The 11,408-nt window shown below is 50.6% G+C and overlaps 1 protein-coding gene across 1 annotated transcript; it reads left to right on the top strand.

Annotated features, from left to right (window-relative positions):
• Nucleotides 1-1,639: 1,639 nt before the first annotated feature.
• LOC311364209 (putative RNA-directed DNA polymerase from transposon BS) lies at nt 1,640-4,651 on the top strand (the record flags this gene model as incomplete). Its single annotated transcript, XM_084484217.1, has 1 exon — nt 1,640-4,651. One exon carries the CDS (start codon nt 1,640-1,642, stop codon nt 4,649-4,651), a length of 3,012 nt encoding a protein of 1,003 aa, XP_084340343.1.
• Between the last annotated feature and the right edge of the window lie 6,757 nt (nt 4,652-11,408).

Below are 11,408 nucleotides of genomic sequence, written 5' to 3'. Positions count from 1 at the left end.
GTAAACACATGCAAGTAATAAAATCTCGACAGAAAAGATTAGGTACCGCTGTTTTGCCGAGGCTGCACTGTAACGTCTATTCACGGGTGCTATCCCACTACTGAGCAGCACAGGGGCTTTGACCTGCTCCGTTTCCGACCTGGGCCCGTACACCCCTCCTTAGACGACCTGGTGGGCCGAGGCTCCCCCAGAACCACCATATCGATACCGAACTTAGCATGGACACCCGTTCGACATAGTCGGGTACAGTGCAGTGCTCCTCAGCTCAATCGAACCGCCAACCTCAGCCTCCCAGTGACTTGGATTAGAAGCACGCGCCACCGCACCCAGCGGATTTCTGCTGGAAGGAATTGAGTGACATCACCAGCACAGCCCTGCTTTAGTATCTGAGGCAAGTAAACAAACAAGATTTCAAAGAAAATTGACAGCTAGAGGGGATTTAGTTAGTCTACTGCACAGGTTTAGGCTAACTTTCTCTTTTGAAAAATGTTTGGGGTCATTTTTTGTCCAATTTAACTCTAGCCTACATAGTAAACACATGCAAGTAATAAAATCTCGACCTAAATTTCAACAGAAAAGATTAGGTACCGCTGTTTTGCCGAGGCTGCACTGTAACGTCTATTCACGGGTGCTATCCCACTACTGAGCAGCACGGGGGCTTTGACCTGCTCCGTTTCCGACCTGGGCCCGTACACCCCTCCTTAGACGACCTGGTGGGCCGAGGCTCCCCCAGAACCACCATATCGATACCGAACTTAGCATGGACACCCGTTCGACATAGTCGGGTACAGTGCAGAGCTCCTCAGCTCAATCGAACCGCCAACCTCAGCCTCCCAGTGACTTGGATTAGAGGCACGCGCCACCGCACCCGGTGGATTTCTCCTGGAAGGAATTGAGTGACATCACCAGCACAGCCCTGCTTTAGTATCTGAGGCAAGTAAACAAACAAGATTTCAAAGAAAATTGACAGCTAGAGGGGATTTAGTTAGTCTACTGCACAGGTTTAGGCTAACTTTCTCTTTTGAAAAATGTTTGGGGTCATTTTTTGTCCAATTTAACTCTAGCCTACATAGTAAACACATGCAAGTAATAAAATCTCGACCTAAATTTCAACAGAAAAGATTAGGTACCGCTGTTTTGCCGAGGCTGCACTGTAACGTCTATTCACGGGTGCTATCCCACTACTGAGCAGCACGGGGGCTTTGACCTGCTCCGTTTCCGACCTGGGCCCGTACACCCCTCCTTAGACGACCTGGTGGGCCGAGGCTCCCCCAGAACCACCATATCGATACCGAACTTAGCATGGACACCCGTTCGACATAGTCGGGTACAGTGCAGAGCTCCTCAGCTCAATCGAACCGCCAACCTCAGCCTCCCAGTGACTTGGATTAGAGGCACGCGCCACCGCACCCGGCGGGTTTCTCCTGGAAGGAATTGAGTGACATCACCAGCACAGCCCTGCTTTAGTATCTGAGGCAAGTAAACAAACAAGATTTCAAAGAAAATTGACAGCTAGAGTCAATTTTTTTTTTTTTTTTTCTTTGACAGCTAGAGGGGGGAGAAGAAGACAGCCTCTACGTGGCCTCCCCTACAAGTAGCTAAGAGTAGTTGCAAGGTTGCATGCTCCCAAGCGAAACCAATGTCTTTACAACGTCCACAGACCGCAGCGCTTGCGTTAGCGTTACTTCAGCTTAACGTTGAAGGCCTTACCATCGCCAAGACCAACATCCTTGAACAAATAGCCAGCAAAAACAATGTGACGGTGATTCTACTGCAGGAGACCCATGCTGAAAACAAGAACATCCTGAAGGTCCCTGGGTATACCCTGGCCGGATACATTGCCAATAAACACCATGGCATGGCTACGTTTGTCCGCAATGATATGACCTGGTCAGCTATAGGAATATCCCCAGAAAAGGCAGAGGTAGAATGGATCACAACGAAAGTGCAAGACACTACCATCGTCAACATCTACAAGCCACCCCCAAGCAGACTGAGCCCATCATCGCTGCCAGATGTCCCAGCCCCCGCAGTGTACGCTGGAGACTTCAATAGTCATCATACAGATTGGGGCTACAGTAGCTCCAGCACTGATGGCGACTTCCTGGTAGACTGGGCCTCTACTGCTGAGGCGACACTCCTATACGATCCCAAGGAGCCGCGCACTTTCTACTCTGCACGATGGAACAGCACCACCAATCCAGACCTGGCATTTGCAAAATGGCACAACAACCAGCCATTCCCTGTCAGACACATCCTTGACCTGTTCCCCCGGTCACACCACCGACCGTCACTCATCACCATCCCATCCCTGGTCCAACCAGTACAAGGGAGGGATGTTAAGAGGTGGAACTTCCGCAAAGCAAACTGGGCAGGCTTCACCAGACTAGTGAACAAGGCAGCTGCTGGCCTACCACTCCCATGCCATAACAACCTAAACGATGCCTACAACTCGTACTGCAAGATGCTGCAAGCCGCCGCCAAAAAGACCATTCCACGCGGTATACGCAAAGCCTACGTTCCCTGCTGGGATGTTGAATGTGAAGACCTGCTTCACACCCATGCAGAAGCACAAGCCAGCGTAGACAGGGACAAAGCAGCCGACGATCTATTCTGCAGGCTAAACGAGAAACGGAGGCAACGATGGACAGAGACTGTGGAATCAATTGACTTTACACACTCCAGCCGCCGGGCGTGGCAGACCATGAACAAGCTGACCGGAAGGTCAACAACCCCAGTACAGTGCCCCATCACTGCAAACTCCATCGCGTCACTTCTGCTGAGTAATGGCCGCTTCACAAATGCAGACAAGGACTTCGCCAGGAAAACATCGGCAAGAGTCCACGAGCTGTCCAGGGCCCCAGGATGTAATTCCAACCTATCCACTGATTTCACAACACCAGAAATCAAACAGGCCACCCAACGCCTGAAGACCGGTAAGGCACCAGGTGTTGACAGCATCCACCCGGAGTACATTAAACACCAAGGCAAGAAGGCAACCGAATGGCTGCGCTCCTTCCTATCTACATGTCTCCAACATTTAAAGCTGCCAAAGATCTGGCGCAGAGCCAAGGTGATCGCTCTTCCAAAGCCAAACAAGCCAAATGACGACCCCAAGGGATACCGTCCCATCTCATTGCTCTGCGTCCCATACAAGCTCCTCGAACGTCTTATCCTGGCGCGTCTCAACCCAGTGATCGACCCCCAGCTGCCCAAAGAACAAGCTGGCTTTCGAAGCGGTATGTCCACAACAGACCAGGTGACCCTTCTATGCCAAGACATAGAGGACAGCTTTCAGTCAGGAGAGAAGGCCGGCACCGTTTTCCTGGACCTCACAGCCGCATATGACACTGTCTGGCTACGCGGACTACACATGAAGCTCCTGGAAACCATCCCAGACAAGCACATTGTGAGCTTCATAATGGAGATGCTGAGCAACCGCAGCTTCCGGCTACACACCAGCAACGGCCAAAGCAGTAGAGTGAGAAAGCTCAAGAACGGTGTCCCACAAGGCTCAGTGCTGGCACCTATGCTGTTCAACATCTACATCCACGACCTACCTGCTACACAATCAAGGAAGTACGGCTATGCAGACGATCTGGCCATCCTACTGAGCAAGCCATCCTGGGAAGAAGTAGAGGAGGGCCTCTCTGAAGACATGAACACCCTGTCTTCATACCTGAAGAACTGGCGCCTCAAGCTCAGTGCTGACAAGACCATATCAACAATGTTCAATCTCTATAATAAAGAAGCGTCCCGCGAAATTAACATCACGGTTGACAACACCCGGCTACAGTACCAGCCCTTCCCCACATACCTTGGCGTGAAACTTGACAGAACACTGTCATTCAGACAACACCTGGAAACGGCCAAGGCAAAGACAACCTCCCGTGCCGCGCTGATACGGCGTCTAGCCGGCACCACATGGGGAGCCTCCACACAAACGCTGCGCATTTCCACCGAGGCCCTGGTGTTCTCAAGCGCAGAATACTGTGCCCCGGTCTGGTGTCGTAGCCCCCACATCCACAAACTGGACACTGCCCTTAACACCGCCCTACGGACTGTCTCCGGATGCCTACGAGCCACTCCAACCAACCATCTGCCCGTCCTCGGAGGAATCGCCCCTGCAGAAGTCAGGCGAGAAGGAGCCATGCTGGCTCTTGCCCGAAAGGCACAGGCGAGTGAATCCCACCTCCTCCACAAAACCACCACAGAGACACCACAGCGAATGCGCCTCAAGTCCCGACGCCCCTTTGCCATACACGCCCAAGAACTGCTCCGGAAAATACCAGCTGACACCTGCAAGGCTGCCTGGGTCAAGGCGACATGGAGGGAGCAGTGGAGGTCAGCAGAACCATCTCGGCTACACCATTACATTAAAGATCCCACAGACGTTCCTGGCCAGCACCTACCCCGAAAGCAGTGGACAACCCTCAACCGCCTGAGGACAGGTGTGGGACGCTTCGGGGCAGCAATGCTGAAGTGGGGCATCACAGACAGTGCCCAATGCGAGTGTGGAGACCCAATACAAACTGTGGAACACATCCTAACCAGCTGCTCCAAACACCGGCCCCCGAACGGCGAGCGTGGTCTAATTGACCTTGATTATAGGACGCTGGACTGGCTCGCCTCAACAGAATTGAAGGTCTAAGGACATACGACAGAAGAAGAAGAAGACCTCAGCCTCCCAGTGACTTGGATTAGAGGCACGCGCCACCGTAACGTCCGCCACTGTAACGTCTATTCACGGGTGCTATCCCACTACTGAGCAGCACGGTGGCTTTGACCTGCTCCGTTTCCGACCTGGGCCCGTACACCCCTCCTTAGACGACCTGGTGGGCCGAGGCTCCCCCAGAACCACCATATCGATACCGAACTTAGCATGGACACCCGTTCGACATAGTCGGGTACAGTGCAGAGCTCCTCAGCTCAATCAAACCGCCAACCTCAGCCTCCCAGTGACTTGGATTAGAGGCACGCGCCACCGCACCCGGCGGATTTCTCCTGGAAGGAATTGAGTGACATCACCAGCACAGCCCTGCTTTAGTATCTGAGGCAAGTAAACAAACAAGATTTCAAAGAAAATTGACAGCTAGAGGGGATTTAGTTAGTCTACTGCACAGGTTTAGGCTAACTTTCTCTTTTGAAAAATGTTTGGGGTCATTTTTTGTCCAATTTAACTCTAGCCTACATAGTAAACACATGCAAGTAATAAAATCTCGACCTAAATTTCAACAGAAAAGATTAGGTACCGCTGTTTTGCTGAGGCTGCACTGTAACGTCTATTCACGGGTGCTATCCCACTACTGAGCAGCACGGGGGCTTATACCTGCTCCGTTTCCGACCTGGGCCCGTACACCCCTCCTTAGACGACCTGGTGGGCCGAGGCTCCCCCAGAACCACCATATCGATACCGAACTTAGCATGGACACCCGTTCGACATAGTCGGGTACAGTGCAGAGCTCCTCAGCTCAATCGAACCGCCAACCTCAGCCTCCCAGTGACTTGGAATAGAGGCACGCGCCACCGCACCCGGCGGGTTTCTCCTGGAAGGAATTGAGTGACATCACCAGCACAGCCCTGCTTTAGTATCTGAGGCAAGTAAACAAACAAGATTTCAAAGAAAATTGACAGCTAGAGGGGATTTAGTTAGTCTACTGCACAGGTTTAGGCTAACTTTCTCTTTTGAAAAATGTTTGGGGTCATTTTTTGTCCAATTTAACTCTAGCCTACATAGTAAACACATGCAAGTAATAAAATCTCGACCTAAATTTCAACAGAAAAGATTAGGTACCGCTGTTTTGCCGAGGCTGCACTGTAACGTCTATTCACGGGTGCTATCCCACTACTGAGCAGCACGGGGGCTTTGACCTGCTCCGTTTCCGACCTGGGCCCGTACACCCCTCCTTAGACGACCTGGTGGGCCGAGGCTCCCCCAGAACCACCATATCGATACCGAACTTAGCATGGACACCCGTTCGATATAGTCGGGTACAGTGCAGAGCTCCTCAGCTCAATCGAACCGCCAACCTCAGCCTCCCAGTGACTTGGATTAGAGGCACGCGCCACCGCACCCTGCGGATTTCTCCTGGAAGGAATTGAGTGACATCACCAGCACAGCCCTGCTTTAGTATCTGAGGCAAGTAAACAAACAAGATTTCAAAGAAAATTGACAGCTAGAGGGGATTTAGTTAGTCTACTGCACAGGTTTAGGCTAACTTTCTCTTTTCAAAAATGTTTGGGGTCATTTTTTGTCCAATTTAACTCTAGCCTACATAGTAAACACATGCAAGTAATAAAATCTCGACCTAAATTTCAACAGAAAAGATTAGGTACCGCTGTTTTGCCGAGGCTGCACTGTAACGTCTATTCACGGGTGCTATCCCACTACTGAGCAGCACGGCGGCTTTGACCTGCTCCGTTTCCGACCTGGGCCCGTACACCCCTCCTTAGACGACCTGGTGGGCCGAGGCTCCCCCAGAACCACCATATCGATACCGAACTTAGCATGGACACCCGTTCGACATAGTCGGGTACAGTGCAGAGCTCCTCAGCTCAATCGAACCTCCAACCTCAGCCTCCCAGTGACTTGGATTAGAGGCACGCGCCACCGCACCCGGCTGATTTCTCCTGGAAGGAATTGAGTGACATCACCTGCACAGCCCTGCTTTAGTATCTGAGGCAAGTAAACAAACAAGATTTCAAAGAAAATTGACAGCTAGAGGGGATTTAGTTAGTCTACTGCACAGGTTTAGGCTAACTTTCTCTTTTGAAAAATGTTTGGGGTCATTTTTTGTCCAATTTAACTCTAGCCTACATAGTAAACACATGCAAGTAATAAAATCTCGACCTAAATTTCAACAGAAAAGATTAGGTACCGCTGTTTTGCCGAGGCTGCACTGTAACGTCTATTCACGGGTGCTATCCCACTACTGAGCAGCACGGGGGCTTTGACCTGCTCCGTTTCCGACCTGGGCCCGTACACCCCTCCTTAGACGACCTGGTGGGCCGAGGCTCCCCCAGAACCACCATATCGATACCGAACTTAGCATGGACACCCGTTCGACATAGTCGGGTACAGTGCAGTGCTCCTCAGCTCAATCGAACCGCCAACCTCAGCCTCCCAGTGACTTGGATTAGAGGCACGCGGCACCGCACCCGGCGGATTTCTGCTGGAAGGAATTGAGTGACATCACCAGCACAGCCCTGCTTTAGTATCTGAGGCAAGTAAACAAACAAGATTTCAAAGAAAATTGACAGCTAGAGGGGATTTAGTTAGTCTACTGCACAGGTTTAGGCTAACTTTCTCTTTTGAAAAATGTTTGGGGTCATTTTTTGTCCAATTTAACTCTAGCCTACATAGTAAACACATGCAAGTAATAAAATCTCGACCTAAATTTCAACAGAAAAGATTAGGTACCGCTGTTTTGCCGAGGCTGCACTGTAACGTCTATTCACGGGTGCTATCCCACTACTGAGCAGCACGGCGGCTTTGACCTGCTCCGTTTCCGACCTGGGCCCGTACACCCCTCCTTAGACGACCTGGTGGGCCGAGGCTCCCCCAGAACCACCATATCGATACCGAACTTAGCATGGACACCCGTTCGACATAGTCGGGTACAGTGCAGAGCTCCTCAGCTCAATCGAACCGCCAACCTCAGCCTCCCAGTGACTTGGATTAGAGGCACGCGCCACCGCACCCGGCAGATTTCTCCTGGAAGGAATTGAGTGACATCACCAGCACAGCCCTGCTTTAGTATCTGAGGCAAGTAAACAAACAAGATTTCAAAGAAAATTGACAGCTAGAGGGGATTTAGTTGGTCTACTGCACAGGTTTAGGCTAACTTTCTCTTTTGAAAAATGTTTGGGGTCATTTTTTGTCCAATTTAACTCTAGCCTACATAGTAAACACATGCAAATAATAAAATCTCGACCTAAATTTCAACAGAAAAGATTAGGTACCGCTGTTTTGCCGAGGCTGCACTGTAACGTCTATTCACGGGTGCTATCCCACTACTGAGCAGCACGGGGGCTTTGACCTGCTCCGTTTCCGACCTGGGCCCGTACACCCCTCCTTAGACGACCTGGTGGGCCCTAGAGGGGATTTAGTTAGTCTACTGCACAGGTTTAGGCTAACTTTCTCTTTTGAAAAATGTTTGGGGTCATTTTTTGTCCAATTTAACTCTAGCCTACATAGTAAACACATGCAAATAATAAAAGCTCGACCTAAATTTCAACAGAAAAGATTAGGTACCGCTGTTTTGCCGAGGCTGCACTGTAACGTCTATTCACGGGTGCTATCCCACTACTGAGCAGCACGGGGGCTTTGACCTGCTCCGTTTCCGACCTGGGCCCGTACACCCCTCCTTAGACGACCTGGTGGGCCGAGGCTCCCCCAGAACCACCATATCGATACCGAACTTAGCATGGACACCCGTTCGACATAGTCGGGTACAGTGCAGAGCTCCTCAGCTCAATCAAACCGCCAACCTCAGCCTCCCAGTGACTTGGATTAGAGGCACGCGCCACCGCACCCAGCGGGTTTCTCCTGGAAGGAATTGAGTGACATCACCAGCACAGCCCTGCTTTAGTATCTGAGGCAAGTAAACAAACAAGATTTCAAAGAAAATTGACAGCTAGAGGGGATTTAGTTAGTCTACTGCACAGGTTTAGGCTAACGTTCTCTTTTGAAAAATGTTTGGGGTCATTTTTTGTCCAATTTAACTCTAGCCTACATAGTAAACACATGCAAGCAATAAAATCTCGACCTAAATTTCAACAGAAAAGATTAGGTACCGCTGTTTTGCCGAGGCTGCACTGTAACGTCTATTCACGGGTGCTATCCCACTACTGAGCAGCACGGGGGCTTTGACCTGCTCCGTTTCCGACCTGGGCCCGTACACCCCTCCTTAGACGACCTGGTGGGCCGAGGCTCCCCCAGAACCACCATATCGATACCGAACTTAGCATGGACACCCGTTCGACATAGTCGGGTACAGTGCAGAGCTCCTCAGCTCAATCGAACCGCCAACCTCAGCCTCCCAGTGACTTGGATTAGAGGCACGCGCCACCGCACCCGGCGGGTTTCTCCTGGAAGGAATTGAGTGACATCACCAGCACAGCCCTGCTTTAGTATCTGAGGCAAGTAAACAAACAAGATTTCAAAGAAAATTGACAGCTAGAGGGGATTTAGTTAGTCTACTGCACAGGTTTAGGCTAACTTTCTCTTTTGAAAAATGTTTGGGGTCATTTTTTGTCCAATTTAACTCTAGCCTACATAGTAAACACATGCAAGTAATAAAATCTCGACAGAAAAGAGTAGGTACCGCTGTTTTGCCGAGGCTGCACTGTAACGTCTATTCACGGGTGCTATCCCACTACTGAGCAGCACGGGGGCTTTGACCTGCTCCGTTTCCGACCTGGGCCCGTACACCCCTCCTTAGACGACCTGGTGGGCCGAGGCTCCCCCAGAACCACCATATCGATACCGAACTTAGCATGGACACCCGTTCGACATAGTCGGGTACAGTGCAGAGCTCCTCAGCTCAATCGAACCGCCAACCTCAGCCTCCCAGTGACTTGGATTAGAGGCACGCGCCACCGCACCCGGCGGGTTTCTCCTGGAAGGAATTGAGTGACATCACCAGCACAGCCCTGCTTTAGTATCTGAGGCAAGTAAACAAACAAGATTTCAAAGAAAATTGACAGCTAGAGGGGATTTAGTTAGTCTACTGCACAGGTTTAGGCTAACTTTCTCTTTTGAAAAATGTTTGAGGTCATTTTTTGTCCAATTTAACTCTAGCCTACATAGTAAACACATGCAAGTAATAAAATCTCGACAGAAAAGGTTAGGTACCGCTGTTTTGCCGAGGCTGCACTGTAACGTCTATTCACGGGTGCTATCCCACTACTGAGCAGCACGGGGGCTTTGACCTGCTCCGTTTCCGACCTGGGCCCGTAGACCCCTCCTTAGACGACCTGGTGGGCCGAGGCTCCCCCAGAACCACCATATCGATACCGAACTTAGCATGGACACCCGTTCGATATAGTCGGGTACAGTGCAGAGCTCCTCAGCTCAATCGAACCGCCAACCTCAGCCTCCCAGTGACTTGGATTAGAGGCACGCGCCACCGCACCCGCCGGATTTCTCCTGGAAGGAATTGAGTGACATCACCAGCACAGCCCTGCTTTAGTATCTGAGGCAAGTAAACAAACAAGATTTCAAAGAAAATTGACAGCTAGAGGGGATTTAGTTAGTCTACTGCACAGGTTTAGGCTAACTTTCTCTTTTCAAAAATGTTTGGGGTCATTTTTTGTCCAATTTAACTCTAGCCTACATAGTAAACACATGCAAGTAATAAAATCTCGACCTAAATTTCAACAGAAAAGATTAGGTACCACTGTTTTGCCGAGGCTGCACTGTAACGTCTATTCACGGGTGCTATCCCACTACTGAGCAGCACGGGGGCTTTGACCTGCTCCGTTTCCGACCTGGGCCCGTACACCCCTCCTTAGACGACCTGGTGGGCCGAGGCTCCCCCAGAACCACCATATCGATACCGAACTTAGCATGGACACCCGTTCGACATAGTCGGGTACAGTGCAGTGCTCCTCAGCTCAATCGAACCGCCAACCTCAGCCTCCCAGTGACTTGGATTAGAGGCACGCGCCACCGCACCCGGCGGATTTCTGCTGGAAGGAATTGAGTGACATCACCAGCACAGCCCTGCTTTAGTATCTGAGGCAAGTAAACAAACAAGATTTCAAAGAAAATTGACAGCTAGAGGGGATTTAGTTAGTCTACTGCACAGGTTTAGGCTAACTTTCTCTTTTGAAAAATGTTTGGGGTCATTTTTTGTCCAATTTAACTCTAGCCTACATAGTAAACACATGCAAGTAATAAAATCTCGACCTAAATTTCAACAGAAAAGATTAGGTACCGCTGTTTTGCCGAGGCTGCACTGTAACGTCTATTCACGGGTGCTATCCCACTACTGAGCAGCACGGGGGCTTTGACCTGCTCCGTTTCCGACCTGGGCCCGTACACCCCTCCTTAGACGACCTGGTGGGCCGAGGCTCCCCCAGAACCACCATATCGATACCGAACTTAGCATGGACACCCGTTCGACATAGTCGGGTACAGTGCAGAGCTCCTCAGCTCAATCGAACCGCCAACCTCAGCCTCCCAGTGACTTGGATTAGAGGCACGCGCCACCGCACCCGGCGGATTTCTGCTGGAAGGAATTGAGTGACATCACCAGCACAGCCCTGCTTTAGTATCTGAGGCAAGTAAACAAACAAGATTTCAAAGAAAATTGACAGCTAGAGGGGATTTAGTTAGTCTACTGCACAGGTTTAGGCTAACTTTCTCTTTTCAAAAATGTTTGGGGTCATTTTTTGTCCAATTT

The sequence above is a fragment of the Micromesistius poutassou genome (genome assembly GCF_964030765.1).
Source record: "Micromesistius poutassou genome assembly, chromosome: 19".
Taxonomy (NCBI): Eukaryota; Metazoa; Chordata; class Actinopteri; order Gadiformes; family Gadidae; genus Micromesistius; species Micromesistius poutassou.
The sequence above is the reverse complement of the archived record's forward strand: the minus strand, read 5'-3'. Positions and strand labels throughout refer to the sequence as shown.